Source organism: Harpegnathos saltator, unplaced genomic scaffold, assembly GCF_003227715.2.
Source record: "Harpegnathos saltator strain DR-91 unplaced genomic scaffold, Hsal_v8.6 scaffold795, whole genome shotgun sequence".
Classification (NCBI taxonomy): domain Eukaryota; kingdom Metazoa; phylum Arthropoda; class Insecta; order Hymenoptera; family Formicidae; genus Harpegnathos; species Harpegnathos saltator.
Genome location: NW_020230643.1, coordinates 253,130 through 275,253, shown reverse-complemented (window position 1 = coordinate 275,253; position 22,124 = coordinate 253,130). Strand labels below are relative to the sequence as shown.

At 45.0% G+C, this 22,124-nt stretch overlaps 1 protein-coding gene across 6 annotated transcripts; it reads left to right on the top strand.

Moving 5' to 3' along the window:
- The first annotated feature begins 12 nt into the window (after positions 1-12).
- LOC105186697 (DENN domain-containing protein 5B) lies at positions 13-20,988 on the top strand. 6 transcript variants are annotated; one of them, XM_025306657.1, is made up of 20 exons: positions 13-341; positions 9,102-9,211; positions 9,664-9,884; positions 10,475-10,669; positions 11,027-11,498; positions 11,907-12,043; positions 12,131-12,318; positions 12,391-12,563; positions 12,770-12,981; positions 13,072-13,278; positions 13,390-13,398; positions 13,630-13,804; positions 14,109-14,373; positions 15,046-15,153; positions 15,831-16,095; positions 16,471-16,738; positions 16,907-17,219; positions 17,393-17,569; positions 17,638-17,851; positions 17,961-20,988. In XM_025306657.1, exons 1-20 carry the CDS (start codon positions 224-226, stop codon positions 18,148-18,150), a joined length of 4,017 nt encoding a protein of 1,338 aa, XP_025162442.1. In that variant the 5' UTR covers positions 13-223; the 3' UTR covers positions 18,151-20,988. The 6 variants fall into 6 exon arrangements, with proteins under 6 accessions (XP_025162442.1, XP_025162445.1, XP_025162443.1 ...); XM_025306660.1 differs by lacking the exon at positions 15,046-15,153 and adding an exon at positions 14,641-14,676 and having other exon boundaries at positions 14-341; XM_025306659.1 differs by lacking the exon at positions 13-341 and adding an exon at positions 1,056-1,371 and having other exon boundaries at positions 9,678-9,884.
- Positions 20,989-22,124: the final 1,136 nt, after the last annotated feature.

The following is a 22,124-nucleotide window of genomic DNA, read 5'->3' as shown; positions in this document are numbered from 1 at the left end:
GTTTCGTGCGCGTCGCGTCAGCACGCTCAGCTGTTGGTCTCGCACTCGCTGTGAAATGACAGTTCCGCCGCGGCGGCGGTACTGGTGCGCGATGCGGAAGTCAATTTCGTGAAGAAGACGGTGTTGAGAGTGTGAGGGACGGCGGCAGCGGTGGCGACGCGGAGCTGCTCGACGGACACGACAAGGAGGACGGGGAGAGTGCAGACTCGCGGCGTCGGGAAAGATGAACGGCAGTCTGGGAATAGCGCGCGGTTCAGAGCAACATCCACAGCGTTTCGCGGACTACTTCGTCATATGCGGTCTGGACAAGGATTCGGGTCTGGAGCCAGACAAATACTTCGGTGAATATCCGCCTCCGCAAGCCCTTCCTTTCTTTTTCTCTCTTACTCTCATCCTCCTCTCTTCCTCTTTCTCTCTGTTTCTCTTTGCGGACTAATACTCCATCTGCTACCCGTTGAACCATTTTTCTCGCTCTCTACGCGGAATAAAACGGCGCTAAAGAGGGAGTAAGGGAGAAAAAGAGGGTGGCAGAAAACGCGAGAGAAAGAAAAGGGAAATAAGTGAGCGCGCCTCCCTCGAGCATGTCGAATTCGCGAAATCTCATCTGCGTTGCGTAACGTTCGATAAAGTCGCGAATGCCACATTCATGATACCGCATCACGTCTCGTCGGGATGCGTTGTTTACCGCGTTGTTTATCGCATGTGGATGAAAGAAGGGACCCGCGGGGGATGTTGCGGCTGACCACAGCATCATTTGCTCGACTTGTTATTAGCCTCGCGAATCGTCACTTATCATCGTCGTCGGTGATGCAGATCGCCCGCGCAGCGACACGACGGACGCGACTGATAACGCGCCTAACGAGATGAAACGACGCGTCGCAGTCTCCGATTGGCGTTAATTTATTTATCAACACGTCATGGCCGCGCAAATCGATGAACGAGCCTCTTGTCCGGAGCAGTGTCGAGGACACTGGAATTGACAATTGGCGCGTCTCAAGAATGTAGTAGCTCCATTATCGCTGCGCTGCTCGCGAGTCCTCTCGCTGGAACACCGTACGCGTCTATGTGGAAATAAATAGATAATGTCGTGCTGCGCACGATATCGGGGAAAAAGGGGGGAGTGCTCCGCTGCTTGAAACAAAGCTTGATTGTCGATCGAGGGAGAAGAAAGAAGCAAAGAACGAAATCTCTTCGCCGAGCGTAACAACAGCGAGTTTCGAGATAACGAATAATAAATGACGAACAAACAACTCAATGATAGAGAAGCGGAAGATAGCGGCAGGTCGATTTTTACGTACGGAAAACGGCCGATCACTCCGGCGTCGTCACGCTGATGACTACGATGGCGGCTGTGTTGAGCCGAGCGAGCACGTAAGGGCGAATTAATCATGCATGAGGCAAACACGCGCGACACAGGAAGGCCTCGCTTGGTTTTAAAGGCTTGATTTCCACGGGACCCCTTCCCCCCCCTCTCTCTCTCTCTCTCTCTCTCTCTCTCTCTCTCTCTCTCTCTCTCTCTCTCTCTCCCTTTCTCTCGTTCACCGAGTCCGATCGGACGACAGATTACGCAAGAATCAATTAACGCCGCCAAGCGATGGCAATTTCGCGCGAGCTAGGCTTTGAGCGGCCAGAAGTTCCGCCGCGAAACTCGTTCCTCTTTCAGCTTCACGGGGATTAACGCGCACACCTCGCGCCGTATTAATTAATCGCCGTTAGAACGAGAGACACGAAAGGCGCGTCCCGTTTTCCAAAGGCGCCCGAGCGCAGAAAGGAGCCGCAGCCGCCGCCATTTCTCATCTCAGCCGCGGTCAGTCGCTCAAGCGCACTCGCCGCATTCGGGACGAAGTTTTCCGCGTGTAAAATGAGAAACGGGCGGGTGTATTCGGGCATTTCAGAGAGACAGAGGTGGCGAAAAAGGGAGCAAGGAGAAAGAAGCAGAAATGCGGAGAGTGTGCGGCTGAAAGGCCGCACAGGTAGGAAGACTTAGGCTGTAGCGCGTAAAAAGGAGCCTTTGACAATCGATTCCTTCGCAGCTGCGTTCCGCTTCTTTCTGCTGCCTGGACAGAAAGAGACGTCCGTCCGCTCTTGGAGCACATACGCAGAACGGCCCGCACCGTTCATATCTTTCTCTCTTTTTCTTTTTTGTCTTCCTCGAAGATGTAACCTATCGGTCTTCCGTGAGACGTTCGCATGTCGGACTACGATCTGGCAGCATTTTTGCCCGTGAAAGCTTCGGACACGCATTTCTACCACGTAATAAGGCTTCCGAGCAAGTGCGGAATGCACCGTGGTCCTTTGTCGCTCAGACCACCCGTACGCTTCCGCCCTCGCATGCCTGGTGCCATATGTATGACCCGAACAATATACCCGTCGCGGCCGGCGATCTTTCCGAGAGTACAGCACGCCGCGGAATCGTTTCGCGGACGACGACCCACCCTGGCTAGATAGCTCCGCCGGAAAGAAGACTCCCCTGACAGCCTAAACGCGCTTTTATTTCGTCACGAGGCGGTAGTTCGTTCCGTAGTCGTTCTCGCCGTTTTCTTCGTCGTTCCGGAGCCGCCGAGATTATTCATGAGAGGCGGAGGAGAAGTTTATCGATTCGTTTAAAACGATGGAAATGAGCGAATAAATTGGCCAGGATACTTGTCTTTCCCGCTCTCTTTTGTGGAGAAGAAGAAGCGTCTTACACCCGGTAAGCGATTTCTCCCGCGAATATGGAGGGACATGGACATTCATTTATTTATTTATTTATTTATTTATTTATTTGCATTATTCGCAAACGCGCGCTTCCTCTAAAGCCGAACAGTGCAGTCTACGGATATCGACTCGAAAGGGAGAGAGGAGATATTATATAACGTTATTTATAATATAATCCAATAATATCAAGTTTACACACGCGGAGGATAAAGTTAACCCTCGACGAGATTGGCAGCCTTCAAGATGCGCGCTGTAAAAATATTCACGGTAGGCGCATGCCTAGGAATAAGGTCAAAGTTTACGCACACAAGGAACGACGTTTTCGTTTCATCACACGCCGGATATTCCTGTCGAATTCCAGCAGTGGCGAACGGCTTTCAGAGGATTAAGATAAGCCCAACGTGATTTTGAAATTCGACGAAACCGATCGACAGTCTCGTTGTGTGAAATTTATCATCGCCGTGAAACGATGATTGAAATGAAATATGAACGTCGCGATATCCAGATGTAGAGATTTCTCTCTCTCTCTCTCTCTCTCTCTCTGAGTGTTTCAAAAAGCGATTTTATTATTTTGAGCAAAAAAAGCAAAACGCGATCAATTCGGGATGAGTTTGCAATCGTAAATCGATCGGCGGATACGCTCGAGCAACTCGAAATAAAACGGAACTGCCTGTCTCATCATCGTCGAAATTAAAAGCAACCGTTCACTTCTTTTTCTCTTAGGACAGATTATTCCAACTTCTTGATAAGTTAACTGATAGTTCAATCATATGTCTGTCTTCGTTTAAATTTAAGGAAAAACAAAGATAAATATATGATTGAACTATCAGTTAACTTACCAAGAAATTGGAATCGGACTTTATTAGTGGCAACTTCTTCGTTTGACGTATTCCGTCGACGAGATACCTCGCATTACATCGTGTATCGTCTTCTCCGTATCTTTCCCTTTAAACTAGCGGCAGTCACTGTGGCGGTCGGTTTCTCCGCCGACAGCAAACTTGCCGAGTTGTGCATTTATAAATGTCAATAACCGACGATTCTCGGCCGGATAGCACTTCACCCAGTTTCAACGACAGTCCTCCATCCTCTTTGCTTCAAATGCGATGGAACTCCGCGGCTAAATTCCTCATTTCGCGTTGCACGTAAAATATCGTCGATTATGATACGTTTATTAGAGAGCAACCGGCATTTTCTTTCGATTGTCGTTGCAAACGGTTGATTATGCGCTGAAGAGCGGTCGAAAAAGTGGTGAGCACGACAATTCACAGCCGATCCTCTCGTCGCTCACTTCTCCCCTTTAGGCAAATATCAGCCATTGATATCCTGCGTTCCTTTCATTCAGGACCTCGCTCTTCTTTGCGTACGTTCGAGAAGTAGCGAGGTTTGCGGAAGGATCATATTATTCCGCGAGTTTACACAGTTATTTCCAGCCCTCGCCAGATTTCACGTGAAAAGCCATATTGTATTGCGGCTGAAAATATCCAGGTGGATTTTTTTATCGATAATTTTAGACTGACTCCCGCTCTCCTTCCTCGAATTGTCGTCACGTATATCCTGGTCGAAGGACATCTCATTAATTAAATTTGCTTTACTTAGTACAGCTATTTTTATGAAAAGCTATACTAAGTAAAGCAAATTTAATTAATGAGATGTCCTTCGACCAGGATATACGTGACGACAATTCGAGGGAGGAGAGCGGGAGTCAGTCTAAAATTATCGATAAAGAAGAATTATCGATAAAGAAGAAACGGCGTTCGTTTTACGTTGTCTGTAAAACGAACGCCGTTTCGGGGTGAATTATAGCGAATCAGTCAAGCAGTTTGATTCGATTTAGTCGAATTTTAGTCGACGACGAGAGAGACGCGTTTCTCCTTTTCATTTGTCGCCCGCTAGAAATGTTTGTTACGCTTGTATGCACCGTGTGCTTTGAGCTTGTAAGCACGTTTCCGCCTTTGAAGTGCGCACTCAAGTGCCGGTAGCCCCTTCATCTACAAATGACCCAGCACACGATGACATCATATGTGCTCACGAATAGGGGAGAGGCGACTTATTCGGGCAGGACGACAGAGCACTTTGGGAAGGTCTGCACCGTGCACCGTGGAGCGGAACAAAAACTGTGCAACTCACCATCGTCGCGTCTTCAAACAAATCGTCGCGTATCGGAGCGTACTCGCGCGAGAGAATTCTCTCGGAATCGCCGTTCGTCGGTTTTCCCCCTCGATGACACGCGATAATTTTTTCGTCGTTGACGATAAATCTTTTGCCTTTACTTTTTTAGCCGCCGATAAGATACCTCCGAGAATAGCGTTCACGAGATCGCAAATCCCACAAGAACACGGTGTATACTTCAATGCCGTTAAAATCGCCCACTGCTACCAGCACTGAACTTAATTCGCCCTTCCGCGAAAGCCCTCGATTAATTAGCGGCGCAATCTCGCTAAGTACCCTCCGTCGCGCGAGTGACATCTCGTTCGCGAAAGTTTTGCTCCTCCAAAAACTACGATTCGCGATGTTTATTATTGTCATCCATTATACATTTGCATTTTTATTAAAATATTAAAATTATTAAAATATACCTCTCCACTTATTCTTTATTCGTTATACATCTAGTTTTGCGTACACGTTACATGTGTTCTCCTAAATGCACCATCTTCTTTCCTTCATTTTCCTTCTCTATTTTTTCAGACGTTTTTTATGCCTCATGCATATTCGCAAAGCAATCCGCCACCCCTTCTTTCGCCCTGTCGCGTGACGCACGCGCCTGATACACGCATTTCTAAGAGTGCGCCTGCACATACACACGTGACACATGCTGACTACGGTGCACGCGCGTGCTCGCGTGCACCGTAGTCGGATTCACAGAAAATATTCGTCCGCTCGACGCCTCGTGCGTGCATCGCGCTGCTGAATCAATATTTCCCGCGGCACGGGCATATCGCCCGCTTTATTGCTCGTTTTGCCCTTTCCCACCTCTCCCTCCCCCCCCCCTCTCTCTCTCTCTCTCTCTCTCTCGTTCACTCGCTCTTGCTCTTGTACTCCGTTCTGCAACCTGAATGCAAATCTACGCAGCACAGCGTTTATCCGCGGGGTTAAATGCGCGGGTCGCTCGTGCGCGAGAAATCATCGATCCTGTCGAAAGAAAGGAAGAGAGAGAGAGAGAGAGAGAGAGAGAGAGAGAGAGAGAGAGAGAGAGAGAGAGAGAGAGAGAGAAACCGGGGCTCGCCGATGAAAATTTTCGCATGCGTGAAAACGCTACGGAAATTTTCGCGACGCACGGTCATTCCCACTCGCAATTTCGTAATCGCGTTTCGGAGATTTATTTTTGAGAAATTACAATGCCGATAATTCGCGTATTTTTCATGTTGCAATTTTTTACGTGCAGTATCTACGCGCGAGGTATCGTTATCTCTGTTATTTCTCGCATATATTTTTTTTTTTCAAAACTGATTATTGGCCAATTGCGAAAGAGAGACTTGCGGGTGATCGGGAAGAGTTCTACGACCGACCGTTCTGTTACCGTTGGTAACCGCGTTGTGCATTCTGCGCCTTTATGTTGCACGTAAGCATGTAATTACGATTATGCACTCGTAATACAACCATTTCTCGGCAGCGATGCGTACACGAGAACAGAAAGTACGGGAGGCAAAAAAGAGCGCGACGCACGAGTATATTTAAGGGTATAATAAGTATATTCGCGTAATAACTGGAACGAGAGGCGGACGTACGTGTGGTAAGAGTTCGAGCGTGCCATCTTTTCCCTTCCCTCTCTTTCCCTTCCTCTCGCAACCTCGGGCGATACGCCAGCTACCGTTGCGGTTGCGCGAGACACGTTCGTACGATAATTAAATGCCCGTGGAAAGTAAGTTTTTCTCTAAGGTTTCTTCAAGCACGCGTACGTACGCTCTCACGTAAGACACACACGGTAAATATATCGCGAAATTATAAACACGCACATACACATACACACACACACACGGGAGCGCCGCGCCGAGAGGCGTTTAACTAAGGAATCGATCAACGATTTTTTACGCTTAATTAAACACGGTGATGACAGAGCTGCGTAACTGCTTTTCACGGAGGACACGTAATGATTTTAGACCAACAGATTGTAGATTACTTCTCCCCTGATAAGGCGAACGCGTTGCGCCATATACTTACTTTTATCGCGGGACGATTTACGCTGAGAGAAAAGCCCGTCGTCTGGGGTCTCATCCGTTCCCAGATCAATACGCTGAAAGGGAAACGCGCGTGTACGGCCCTGTCGTCGCATCGGTTAGTTGGCTGATCGCTTTCTGGTTTTGTAAAATTTCGCCATGATTTTTACAGCGTTATCGTCACGGTCGATTTAAACGGAATTCCGAGCTGTGCTCTCTCTCTCTCTCTCTCTCTCTCTCTCTTTCCCTCTCTCTCTCTCTCTCTCTCTTTATATATGTATAAAACGCGCCGTTCTCTAAAGTGAACACAAAACGATGATTGTGTGACAAGTCCACCGAGAGGCTCGCCCGAGGCAACCGATATTCAGCGATTTGTTGCCCGGAAACTCCATGTGTGTACGTGTGCGACGACGCGTGTGTGCACGGACGATAAATAAAAAATATCAAGGGGAAGCTATCGGCACGTTAATCGAAACCGACGATTTCGACGACGACGACGACAACGACGGCCAAACTCACTCGACCCACTCACTCAGTTATCACCATCACTTCGTGCACATCATTTCCAAGCGGAGATTGACTCGCAGGCCGGTTGATAGCGTCAATTATGATCCCAAATTAAAATCGATTGCACAGGCACGTTTCCGTACAAGCGAGCGCGTGCGCGCACACACACGGAAGGTGTTCCCATTTTGCGTGGTTTCCATTGCACAATAAAGAAAAATTGTTTATTCCTACACAATGATGGACTTGAATCGCGGCTGTTGATGCGTGATTTCAATCGACTTCATCGAGAAGATCGAATCAGACGAATGTGTGCGATTTTTCTCGTCTTCGAGGTTCCTACGTGCCGTTTCGTGCTTGTATTCACGGTTTCGCCAATCTTCCATCCTTGTTAGTTTCTAAATCCAACCTCGCTCATTTCCTCCTATTAATCGTCGGAAGATCGATACCGCGGAAAATGTCTTAGCCGGGAAACCAGAAGAAGCACCCACTTGCCTTGTGACTTGGTCATCTCGAGAAATTCGATCGAAATTACACGTCGACTTCCGCGATTCGGCTCCTCCGACTGATCCACTTATGTCACGTTGACTGAACACCACATGAGCCATATAATAAAGGCTGGAATCCATTAAACGCTCCGCAGCGTTCCTCCCGGCAACATGAGGACGTAATTGATACGCGTATAAAAAGTACTTCGCACAACAGAGAGATCTTTCAAAGCGTTGAATGAATCTCCAAGGCGGACCGATACGTCACGTTCGTTAATATCAATCAGCCGAGGCGAACATTCGCAGCCAATCGAAATCGAGCCGAGAGTCTTTGCATTTCAATATACGCCAGCATCTCGCCTCTCTTCACCGTCCCTCCTAATGGGAAGACCGCAAACTCAATTGGCAAATTTATTTCGTGGCTGCGATTGATCGCGCAGCAAAGGACGTTTCGCAATTCTCGTGCGTCTCTTCGCGAGTCGCGACGGCGAATTCGACGGCACGGGATTCACCCTCTCGGGTTGGCTCTTTGATCACGAACGATTAACCTCGTACATAGGGCTACGTTGTATTTGTCGCGATGGTTGAGCGGAGAGAGGGGGCGAGTTATTCCGTATAGAGAGAGAGAGAGAGAGAGAGAGAGAGAGAGAGAGAGAGAGAGAGAGAGAGAGAGAGAAAGGGAGGGAGGGAGACAAAGAGTTGGTACGGAGCCAAAGCCTAAACCGCCTCATTCATGTCGCGCCGGATAGTTGACGAGCGCGTTCGATAACATAGCTTGCTGGCGATTCCGCTGCGAAATAGTAGCTTGCAGCATGGATTGCGAAAGGAAGCTGTTGTTCGCGGAAGATTAAAACCCGCACTAGATTCTATCGCCTCTTTTGCAACGAGTACTTTGAGTATGCATCTCCGACAGCGCTTAAGGCTGGTTGTTCCAATTTCCTAGTAAGTTAACTGATAGTTAAATCATATGTCTGTTTTCGTTCAAATTGAAGGAAAAACAAAGATAAACATATGATATAACTATCAGTTAACTTACCAAGAAGTTGGAACAATCGGCTCTTAAACCTACCGAGGACGCACGCCGATCTCGGAAGTCATCGGTAGCGCCCGCAGCAGATCCCTTTAAAGGAAGACGACACTTCCTACGAAGCATTGGTAGATGGCTAGCGCCTTGAAAGTGTTAATATCCGCGGTAAGGGTATCGGGTGTTCGAAGCGGCATATCGTTGTACGAAGCGGCTTGTTCGCTATTTTTGCAGGTGACTCACTGCAATGCACGCCGCTGGATCGGGCGTACAAGAGCAAAGTGCTGGGACATTATCCAGACTCAGTGCCATGGAATCCCTTCGACGAGCACGCCGTCTGCATGGTATGTATCCATTCACGACGGCTAATCGCTCATTGCGGCATGAACGCGAGCTGACGATGAGCTGACAATAGATGTGGCTTTTTATTCGCGCGATACCGCGCGGTCGCGCTCTTATCGCGCTCTCCGTCGTAACATCCATTTCCGCGGTTTTTCATGATCGCTTCGAATAAGATTCCAAGATTCCGCCCCGAGAAATTCAAAAAACTCTTTATCCGCCTTTGTTATTATATCATACATTCATCTGCACGTCACGTATACATTGTTGCTGTTAAATAAAATCGTAGTTACATATTGTTGTAAGGTTGTAAGATTATATTACACCTTAACGTAATTCGTTTCGTCTAACGACGCCTCGCGCAACACTCTTTGTCGGTAATTAAACTCGGAGAATATCAAAGCGTGCGGCGGGGAGCGTCAAGGGGAGAGTAACTTATCGATTACATTGATAATAGCTTTGTCTGCCAAGCGGTTTACGATTCCGTACTCAGAAGCACTCGGTGGAGCCCACCTTCCACTCCTTCGTGCTGACGAAGGAAGACGGCCACCGAACATACGGATTCAGTCTCGTCTTCTACGAAGAGTGCCGCAATCGCAAGATATGTGCCGCTATGCAAACGCTGCAGGCGATGCACATCACGGAGCTCAGCAGCGGCCAAAACGGCACACCACCCACGTACGTGTCCACCAGCCGTGTGTGTGTGTGTGTGTGTGTGTGTGTGTTTGTGTTCGTGTTCGTGTGTGTAATTGCACTTTTTAATCGTTCCTATCTGCGTGTGGACGCGTTATGGCCTCGCTCCGTCTCTTTTTCCGCTCGCTCGCACAGGCGGAGATCGCGAGGACCGAACAACTCTTTTTCCCACGATCGACTAATTTGAAAGCAGTCCCCTTAGAAATATATCTCCATATGAATGTTCCGAGGTGTTCCGCGTGACAAGAATGAGGTCGCCATTTTTCACGAGGAAAGAGTCGTCGTCTGAGGCTTAAAAGAGATGAGTGCCTGTCCGTCGTGAAGCGCATAGATATATAAGACGACAGAAGTTTGCCGAATTGCTAGCTCTCTTGATAAGTGAGTTTCACGTTGAAGTTCCTCCTCGAAAATCACGTTAATATTACGCTACGACGGTAGACGCGAAATCTGTATTTATGAGCGCCTACAATGAACAACCGGCTCACCCCTTTGGCGCTCGGAACGCCTCATTTGTCTCAATTATTCGATATCCTCGCGCATGACTCACGATCGACTAACAAGGTCCGACTTTTCAGCGCGAGGAAGGGCCAGGATGGACACAACACGAGATCATTGCCGCGGCACTTCAAGCTGTCGGCCCATTCACCGGGTGCCGCGTTAGCGTATTACGACTCTACCAAAGACAAGTTGCTAGTGACCAAATCGATATCTCTGCTGTGCCAGCAACCCTACCTCCACGCGGCTAAGACGTTCCTCAATAATCTCTACAAGTAAGATCAAGAGAGAGGAGGGTTGTCGCGGCGAATTCCATGCGGCTCCGGTCGTTTTCGTTGTCCTAAACTAACATCGCGTGCACATCGCGAAATCTCTTTTTTTTCCGCTCGTCGAATTGACGGTTTCTCAACACCCTGCCAAAGTCGAGTTATCCTATAGCTCGCATGGGTGTCAAATAACAATTAATCTTCAAATGGGATCTTTAAATACCAATTTTAAATGGAAAGTTTTAACGCTGATGTTTCAATGCGTGGAGTGTTTAAATGGCGTCTGAAAAATATGGGATTTTTAAATGGCGCCTGGAGCATATAGTTCCCTAGAGTGGTAAGCGTGTCGATCAATAAAATTTTCAGGTGCGTTCCTAGACATCCCGGACCCGGCCTGAGTCTGGAATCCTACGTGTACAATTTACTGTACAATGTGCCGGTGCCGTTGCCTGGTAAATCCTTGAAGTTCTTCGTACCTAACGATGAGCCCGCCAAGTCGCCGCTGGAGTTGGTAATCCACCAGCCGTCGCCGTCGCTGGAGCTACCGATGTTAGATTACCCCCTGAAGGATGTGTTCACATGGCTGGGCGCGGACTGCCTGATACAATTATTCACATGTGTGCTGCTGGAAAATCAAGTGCTCCTGAGGAGCGCCGACTTCCACAAGCTGATGGTGGTGTCGGAGTGCATAACGGCGCTTCTTTTCCCATTTTCGTGGCAACATGTCTACGTGCCGATATTGCCCGCCAGTCTGCACCACTTTTTGGACGCTCCTGTGCCCTTCATCATGGGCCTGCATGCACACAGCGAGGGTGGCGTGTTGAAGATCGCTAGCGAAGTATATATCCCTAGAATCACCCTCTCTGTCCGATGTTAGCCGCCATTAAACCATAAGTGCTTTAACAAGTTTCAACAACGACAGACGATCGAATTCCCTTCGAGCATATCGGTAAATACCGATTAAACCGAGTGGTTTCTATATCCAAATATCTAGTGGTCAGGCTCGCAGATATTGTCCGACACTCGGATATTACCTGAAATAATGAAGCATCCGAAATTAACATCCAGGTCGACTGCTATTTCTTGTTGACTTTTGCTACAACTGATTCCGTATCAGTTAATTTTATTTTCCAACGACCACTATTCGGTTTCAGCATTTCTTGTGCTAAGTGGTGGCTAATCTTCGTTCGTGAAACCAAACTGTAGAAATCGAGCTCGAGTGACATTTTATCATCTTTGGTTGCAGGCGAACCTCTGTTATGTAGATATAGATAAGCAAAGTAGCCAATTCCCGGAAGAGTTACCTGTGTTTCCTCACAAAGTGCAGTTTATCGCTGAGATTAGGGCGCTTCTAAACAAGTACAAAGTACCACATTCGGGAAAGTAAGTAATTTTTTACCCTTATCTTCTTCAGTAGAGCTGAGTGAAATGTTGGTGATTCGGTTTCCAAACACGAAGAACGTTTTGCAGGACCGATAACATGGTCATAAATTATTACAACGGCGACATCATGACTAGTAGCCTGACGCTTCCTGGTTCCGGTTTTCACCTTCCTCGCAGAAAACATTCTCTGCATGATGTACTAGATTGGGACCGACCGGAGCTAGGCCCACAGTCGGACAACTTGCAAAGGATAGTGGACATTGTTAAAAGATCAGGTAACATAATCTTCACCATCAGGGTGGCTTAAATAATCGGATTATAACTCCGTCCGGACTTTCCAATTGCAGTAAACGTAGATGATATTGATCCCGCGGAGGATACTACAAACGAGAAGATACTCACACCGCAGGAGGACTACCAAGAGACTCTCGTCTTCAATAACGCTATCAGGGAGATGTTTCTGAACCGTTTTGTACAAATGTTTTCTAGTTACGAGCACTTCGTCATACAGCCAAGTCAGGTACGGGTGTTGCATTGAAAAGAATTTGGGGATGTTGGTTATAGATTAATATTTTGTAAAAAGCGCAAGAAAAGAATTATAAAAGATTATAAATTTATTTTATCATAATAGGATGAAAATTATTCGTATTTAGTAATTCGTATGTGTTTGATATTTAATATACACCTAAACTTAATGTTAAATATACTGCTTCTCTCGCATTGGAGGACAAGGATGAGTGGATCAATAACAGGGACAGTATGCACGTTTTCGACAAGGCTACGTTTTTATCCGACCAGCCTACGCAGCATCTACCATTTCTATCGAGATTCCTTGAGACGCAGATGTTCGCCTCTCTCGTCGACAGTAAAGTGATGTCGACGTGGAGCGAGCTCGATTTCAACATAAAGGTCTTTGACCAAAGGATCTCTCTTTTAAAGTAAACTTCGATTAAGTTATTTTCTTATTGGGTATGACGATGAGTATTTTTAACCCGGATTTAATCCGCATTCTTCCTCATGGCTTTCAGGAAGAAAATCGGGGAGAGCATCATACGATCGATGAGGTACGAGCCATGCACGAGCATTGCGGATACGCAACAAGTACTGGAGCAAAGGTTAACAAACGTGGACTTCGAGACGAATCCGCCCGCGGAAATTCTCCCGCATCGAGCAGCATATTTTCGGAGCTTTCCTCTGCTGGATAGCGTCGTGTTGAATAAAGAACCCGCTCAGAGGTGCGTCACAATGATTCTCGCGAACTTACAATCTGTTACAATCTCCACAAACTAATCTCACGTTTTCAAATTTATTAATCTCTGCTTCTTTATTTTGTGCTTCCTACGTAGTATTCTCCGGTAAGAGATATCCTTCAGTAACAATCAGAGTGAAACCGTAGGTCTTGGAGCGAAAATCTGCGAGTCGAGTGCGATTTCACACAGAAGAAAAAGTTTTTACTTGTTAATCACGCACTTGATCTACTTTCATTCCTCCGAGATCTATGAATGTACACTGTATATGTCGCGAATTATCTAATAATCAGTTTTAATAATTGGGGACTAATGGTGGATCACATTTCCATTCCGTAGCAGTCGGAGGGGCCAGACGCAGTGGAAATACAAGATGAAATCCATGGATGCGAACAGAAAGCCCGCGACACCTCAGGAATCTCAGTCACCTCGACCTCAGACTAAACTCTCGGCAGACATGAGTCCGGCTCTGATAGCGCAAGCCAACTGGACGTTTGTCGAAAAATTGCTCAAAGTATGCATTATGCCGTACGATAGATATTTGACGATTATCTCAGACGGTATAAATATTTAAATGTCGACCTAGAAACGTTTGATATATATGCTACCTGTTTTCAACGTCTTTCAGATGTCTCTAAGACATCTTTTCATGTATTTGTACTTTCTGGATGTTACATCGAATATCTTGGTTATTAGTTATATAGTAAGTTACAATCTCATTTGTTGACAGATCTAAAAATAATTTTACACAATCTAATATTATCACTGATATTGTTATCGTTAATATAATCATATATAATCGTTCCTCCTTCTTCAAGGATTGTAAATCTAAGACGAAGAGGATGCTGGTAGAGAAAATGGGGTCAGAAGCCGTTGCACTGGGCCACGGCGGCGAATCTCTGTCCGATGTTGAGGAGAACACTCTAGTCGCTAGTCTCTGTGATCTGCTGGAGCGAGTATGGAGCCACGGGCTGCAAAATAAGCAAGGCAAAAGCGCGCTCTGGTCACATCTGACTATGTACCAGGAGACGGAAGAATGTAACGACGCGACCAAGTCTATAGACCCTAACTTTCTGTCCCCTGGTAAGACACATACACACATATATATGCATGCTTTAAGATACGACTTTAAAGTACGACACACGTGCGGCTCGTATGAGTAGGGAATCATTGTGTACAGTGTACTAACGTTCGTCGAAGAAATTGCCCAAAGTGCGTGTCGTGCCGCGGGAGATCGTTATAATATTAATACAGACTATTCCCAGACAGCATAAACATCTCAAAGACGTCTGAGAATCTAAATATTACGGAGAATTATACACTGAATGTTTCTATTTTGCGGAAATGCAGCGCTAGCGTGGTCCGTGCTACGGAAGCGACTCGATTGTACGTTTCACGATAAGATAAACAGTGTTGTAAAAGTAGAGATTAGTTCTCCTCGTACGTAGATACTCTGCACTATTAGTTTTGTAAGTGATACACCAGATACACACCTGTTTATATGTAATATATGTTCACGCTTCCTCGCACGCGTTACTCGCGGGCTATTCTCTCGAATGTTCGACATACGCACCAAGCGGAGTCGATGTCGGTGCAGAGTGTCGTTTTGTGTTTTGGCGCTGACGTAAATTCTTTTCTTTCGTTAATTATTATTATTTACGTTTCAATTCGTCAAGTCGTACAATTACATTTCAATTTTGTTCCTCTTCTCTGTTTCTTTCCTTTATGTTTGTTGCATTTTTATGTTGTAACTAGCTAAGAAATCGCCGAATAGGTTTTTTGGAATACCGGATCGTTTGGTTTCATCCCTGCGGGGCAAGAGTATGTTCGAAATTGCCTCTTACATCAGGGACAATTTGAACGGTAAGCCACGACATTGGCTTGCCTGTAAGAGGAAGCTTAGTCTGGCCGACCAACTGCACGAAAGCGGTATTTGTTTCTACATTCTGTCGCGTGCTCTTCATCAGTTCTGTTGCGAAGGTTCCGTTGCGAATGCTTGATTGCGCAAATATGTAATAAACGAATTTACAACGATATTTGTTACTGTTATTCGAACGTATAATAATGTTATAAAGGAACTTATCTCTGTTGCGATAATTAATAACTTTCATGGAAAGAGAATTGCATGACAAATTACCGTGAAGCTATTATGTACCTGATATATATCGGACCAGTCAAAACGTTGTTTCAAGAAATATAGACAAATATTATAAATTGAGTTTTATTTAATGCAACAAAGTATAAAAATTTGAATAAAGAGTCGAATCAAACCTTTTGACTGACCCGTATCTTCGAAAATGTGTGAAGAGTATATGCATATGTGTTTCTGAGTGTTTGTTGTATGACGCATGATATCTCGCATCTGCATGTACATTATTGTAAAAATATACATTGAATATAACGAAATGAGTATGATTGTGTTTGTTGAAGAGAATACCGTTCTTGAGAAAAGAATTCTTGCTCGTTTCTTGTTTGTGAGCATTCTTAGGTGGGAGCGAAATGAAATGTATACGTCTAAATTGTATCTCATATCGCGACAGATCTATCGAATTTACAATTGGAGACAGACGTCTCACCCACAAGAAGCACGGACAAACACAAGTCGCCCGGCGAGAGGAAGACCGTAGGACCGGAGCATCTGAGACCTCTGCCGGACTCTCTAATCTTCGACATTCGTAATGTTCAAGCGATGACCGATATCAAGACGCACATCGGATACGCGAGGGCGTGGGTGCGACTGGCGCTTGAGAAAAAACTGCTGTCGCGTCATTTGAAGACGTTACTGTCCGACAGTGCTCTATTAAGGTGCGTTTCGAATAAACGATAAACGAAAATGAAATGACAGTAATAGACGTTAATGAAACATAATAATAGAAAATGAAAATATTGTCATCACGTATTTATATGTGTAAAATACTTTGCTCATAATTTTTCAAATTGTCTCAATAAGTGAGGTTTATTCTAAAAATCTCTTGAAGAACGCAATATTGTACATATATAAAATATACATCAACGGTGATAGATCCGTGATAGATGCTGGTTAGAGCCTTGTAATACGGAACGCCCGATATAAAAGATTCGCGATCTCGCATTGAAGATATCATATCGAAGATAATATCTTGCTACCGCCTCTCCGAGTATTACTAAACTAATGATTTCGTTATTATTGCGATCTATTAGGAGCCAGTACAAGCGGTCGGCTTTTTTACGCTGTGAAGAAGAGAAGGAACAATTTTTGTACCATCTATTGACGCTCAACGCAGTCGACTACTTTTGCTTCACAAACAACTACCCGACGACGAAGCTACCGTACCGCGTCGTGATCTTTCCCAGCCGGAAGGCGAGTGCCGCCACGACTTCGGCTAACAGCTGGATCGCTATTTCCGGCACACTCTGCGAGACAAATCCGGTGCCCATACCGAAAGGAGCGCTTGAATTTGTATTTCATGTAAGCGCTCTATAACTCACGCATTGTCATCGGTTGACCAATTTTCTTTCATTAATGGCTCAATGATTACTCAATGTGGAAGTTTAAAATAGTAGAGAACCGAGATCGGAGACAAGGACACTACACTCGGCGCTTACATCCCTGTGTACAGATTTTTTTTCTCTCCAGCATAAAAATTTAGGCGTACTATCGACATTACGGATCGGACACGACAACACAGGGATGTCGCCGAAGTGGATGGTGGAGCACGTCGTGGTGAGGAACGAGGTGACAGGGCATATGTTCAAATTTCCCTGCGGTCGTTGGCTGGGCCGAGGAATAGATGACGGGTCTACCGAGCGATTATTAGTGGGCGCCTTGGTGCCCCGAAGTATCGACAGCGAAGAGTTGGTGGAATCGTGTTCCACGCCTCCGAGGTGTAGATCGCCTAGTATACCAAGGCGCCCTATATTGTCGCAAGTTGAGCTGCAACACATGCTCGGTATACATTGATTAACAATACTATTAGGTTAAAAAGTTTAGCACGATGTGCAATAAATGCAAATTTATTGTGAATGTAGTAAAATTAAATTAAATTTAACAATCGAGCCAAATTTTTTGACCGAACCAATAATTACGAAATTGTACAACATCGAGTATTCATATTGCGTGAAGGTGAAGCCGTGAACTCCATAGTCAAGTATCACTACAGAAGAGAATGTCAGGACGGTTCCTTGACAGCGCTGCTATGCGGAGAAGGTGGCCTAGTGCCGTCATTGGAACAAATCTTCTTATTCGGTTTCAAAAATCAGAGAATCTTTGGGAGAAACTTCTATGTGTGGGACTATTTCCGTAAGTGTAGCACGATTATAATTTTCAAGAAGAAAATTCTTTGAATAATGTAGCGGAAATCGTTGCAGTGCGCGTGAAGGAAAACTTCGAGATATCCTTGCTGGAGGAGGTGGACGAATACTCGCAGCAGAGGCTCAACCGCGACAGGAGAGCCAATGCGGGGAGCAGCCAAAGATTGACGATCTTGAGATGTTATTGTCATCTCCTCGATCAAATCAACATGTTCAGTCAGACGCTGGGAAAGGACGGTAAATTTCAGTTATTCATCTGCCTGGCGGCGAGGTGAGTATAAAATCGCATTACGTTTTCATTTCGTTCGTCGCAACACATCAACGGGAATCAAACAGAAGAGAAATATGTTCATATATGCTAATTCGACGAAATGTTTTAGAGAGCAGCTACTTCATCCGATGTTGCGGCCAATGAGCGACGTGCGTTCCACGACAGACATGTACGAAGAAAACTCGTTTCTAAGGAATCCTACGCTATTGACCTTCCTCATTCACATTCTGGAGCCGTTGAGCGAATTTCACATTGTTCTCGAAAAGAGCTTGACTCACGGAATCTCTAGTATCTGTTAGTACTTGCCGAAACGTACGAGCGTACGTTGAAAATTTAACGCGAATATGTTTTTGTGTTCTCTTGATGAAATATGCCCTGGAAAAAGAGGAAAAGAGGTAAATTTATAGAATTTATACCACGTGAATCGTGTTTTTGATCGCCGACAGGTCACAGAATGATCAAATTTTTTCCTAGTCGGAAATATACACACACAGATCTGCTTCTTTCGGCCGCGCCGCGGTAGTATCTCGTCGCGTTTGAAATGGCGACAAGCGACGAGTTCGATTGTTATATTACATAGGACGATATAGAGAATAGGCTCGACAAGTTTTATCATTGAGATGAAAAAGAGAGATTAAAGAAGGATTTAATAGTATATATACATATATATTAAAACTGAAGACTGTTACCGGGAATGTAGCTGTATAATAGACGTTTATAGATGACAAATTAACAACGCGAGTTTAAACGGGGAATTTATGAGATATAACGTTAAACAAAGAGAGCATAGACCCTTTTCTTGTCCTGTTCCAGAAGCTTACGATATTATGACCGGTGATAAAATAAGGGGAAGGGAAATGAGAAATAATTAATTGAGTATATACGAGAATAGAATATATGGTCATCTTGCCGTAACTGTCCACTTGATAAGAATAGTGAAGTGGTTGGTTGAGATGTTGTTCTAATCTAATAACGATGATTCATGTACCAAAGATGTGATCCTACTTAACCAGTAGTCAGTTTTATATTGCCGTTATATTATCATTAGGTCGTTTAGTTTCTCTATATTGTATACTTTTCGTATGTGTATCTCGGTCGGACATGCGCGCGATACCTTTCCGACTCCCGACGTTTTACTCGCTCATGGAGTAACTATTTTCCGAAATTTTAACATTTACAAGGAATCCGTACGCGAGATATCCATACACACTCCCTCACTCGCTCATTCACATGACATACACATACACACGTTACATTACATTTTTTTAATGGCTGTGCTTCGATACTTGCGTGCTATGAGATTGAATATAACTGTCCTGAGCGTGAGTGTTGTACTAACATGACAATTTTATATTACGATAATGCGTATTACATCGCCGTATACGTACTGACCTCGGCGAAGTGTATATTTCCCAAGAATCTTTCGCGCATACGTAACGAGAACCTCGTGATATTTTATCCAAGTGATCGCTTTCTATTCCGTTTCTTTGCCTGTTTTCTCATCCCATCTGACGCATTCACGGTTTTATACTCGATCGATTCTTTGTACAATACACTTTGTCGGTATAAATATGTATGTTAATTGTAGCTGCGATACAAAAGAGAAAGAAAGAGAGAGGGAGATAGAGAGAGAGGAAGAGAGAGAGAGAGAGAGAGAGAGAGAGAGAGAGAGAGAGAGAGAGAGAGAGAGAGAGAGAGAAAGAGAGAGAGACAGTGAAAGGAAACGAGGCGACAGCACAAAAGGTCGTCAAATTGCACCGCGAATGGACCAAACAACATATTCGTGATTAGATTCCTACGTCTCTCTCTTTCTTACTCTCTCTCTCCTTCTCAAGAAAGAGGTAAGTCCGAGCGTAACGTCGAGTAGAAAAATCTTGTGCTCGTTTTTCTTCTGTCTAACTTATAAAACGAGGAGATGAAGAACGTCTTATGATCGAATCGAATCTTCATCGATCGGAAGTGTAGGTATCGTTACCGACTTTGTATATCCGTTACCGTTCTTCGTAAGCAATGTGAGATAATAATATCTACTCTAAAAACAAAAAAACAAAGGGAAAAGAGAGAAATAATTCCTAAAGTACAATCTTACATGCGTTTCACGTAAACTCGCAACTTTGCATTCGATAGCTAAGAGAACTGTACGATACATTTCTCAATTTTCAACATGCTCACCATGATTCCATGCGATATTGCGGCGGACATGCATCGTCCTGGACAAAAAGAAAATATCGATGTTTTAAGAGCATAACAATTTTCTGAAGTCACAATATGCTCATTACGCATCGAGGCCGAATTGTCACGGCGAAATGAAATTTCATTCTCACCACAAGTCGCTCGGCGGCATATCGTCGTCGTCTTAATAACAAAGAAAGGACAAAGAAACGTAGATCGTTGTGTTACCTTTGCGAAAAGATAGAGAAAAGCACAAAAAGCAAAGAAAGACAGAGAATCCTTTCCCTCGAGCCAACAACGTTATCCAGCGGGCGAGCCCGTAGCCTGATGTTACGTGTATTGTGATTGTTTTTAGACTGAGGAAGTAATATTAGTAACGTATCTTGATAATTGCACACGTATCTCCTCCTGATAATAATTTCACGGCTCGTGTTGTACGACGCGGTGTCACGTCGATCGTGAAACGAAGTCGCTGCGATCGGAGGATTCTTCATTTGCGGCAAACGTTTTACACGAAAAATACCTCGATTTTCTCGCCTATCTATCTTTCTTCTTCATTATTATTAGCATCATTATACACGCGCACTTTGTAACATACATGTACAAACAACTCGAGTGAGTACAAAATAAAGAGGAAAAAACGAAGCGCGAAAATCCGCGACGATCGTTCCGGTCGCACGTGACTGCGCGTTGATCGCGCCGATTAAATACTCATCGTAGCCTATATAGCCGCCCGATTAGTTCAAAACTCGTTCCTTACCGCGCGAGGTCGTTGCTCTTGTACATAAACATGCGTGGGTTACACCGAGAGAGAGCAAGTAATGTTCTCGTGTAATGTACAAGGACTCTCACAAAGCGTATACATCATGCGTAAAGTGTATATATTACATTATTGTAAGACACATTATATATTGTACAGTAGAATAAGTCATTATCATGAGAGTATTATATGGCGGTATTCGTTAGACCTAGTTAGACCTCGTTAGACCCCTCGTGTCTCGGCGAGAGAGAGCTTCAAGCGTATCGAGCTGGCCCCGTTTTCCGGGGAGTCCCTTGACACGTTGACCACCGCGATGGGGGTTAGTGGCGAGAGCGCGCTATGATTTCGACGCGTGTCGAATTAATTTGCGCGCGAAGCGTAACTAATTGCACATAACGCGAATGAAAACGGGGGCCGATAGGGCGCTAATAAGAGAAGCGCCTAACGAATACACGCATTGCGGCATAAGCGCATGTGTGCGTGCACTCATCGTGACTTTGGTTATTCAAAATTTTAATCTGACTCTCGGACGCGTCCGCGGGCGTCAGCGTGTGGCGGTCGGCTCGCGTTAATGGTACAATATGAAACGGTAATAACGAGAGAACGCTAATGATAGAGCTGAACGGAGTAGTTCCAAGATCACGAGACTCCGACAAAGAGGAAAGACCGACTGATGTTTTTTAGCGATTTTTAGCGATTTTTTTCTCTTTTCTTCTTGGTAGATTAATATCGCAATCCCTTGCGAGAAAATGGTGAGATTTGTAATCGATATGCATACACTTTCAATCTCCTCCGGCGGTACGTCCTGACGACACGATCTCCAGCCTAGAACCTCGCGGTAATTTATCGGCGTTATTTCTTAATCGCGGATCGCCTCGATTAAGAGAGTAAATTGCGAGGACGGACAGACGCGATCATCAGGATGAAGTAACGAGACACGCGAGTCGGACAATTTGCATAAAATATCGATACTTTATTCTTTTCAATCGATTTTGTGGCGCCGCGCAAAAAAGGACACGCAAGGTATGTACACAGACGGCGAATCATTTACACATTACAATTATTTCACCTATGCATTAAAAAGAAATATTTACGTGCTAGGGCAATTAACCCTTTAACTGCTGAGATATTAAATGACAAGTATGACCCTCTTTGCTGAGATATTTTTACAATTATAAAATATTTTATAATGATAAGAGATGGCACTATATGCCCGCTCAGTTCAAATGCTTTTTACAAACTAAATTAAATGGGTATTACACATTGAAAGTCCAAATCGAATAAACTCGATTGTAGCAAGGCCGCCATTTTTTTCCACACTCGAGTTATCTCGACCGTAGC

Excerpts from the sequence above, each read along its gene's own strand:
- LOC105186697 (XM_025306657.1), top strand. The coding sequence starts at position 224 with ATGAACGGCAGTCTGGGAATAGCGCGCGGTTCAGAGCAACATCCACAG. Across the intron at positions 13,805-14,108 it reads TTGTCGAAAAATTGCTCAAA|GATTGTAAATCTAAGACGAA; the intron begins GTATGCATTATG and ends TCCTTCTTCAAG. Across the intron at positions 17,220-17,392 it reads TGAGCTGCAACACATGCTCG|GTGAAGCCGTGAACTCCATA; the intron begins GTATACATTGAT and ends TATTGCGTGAAG.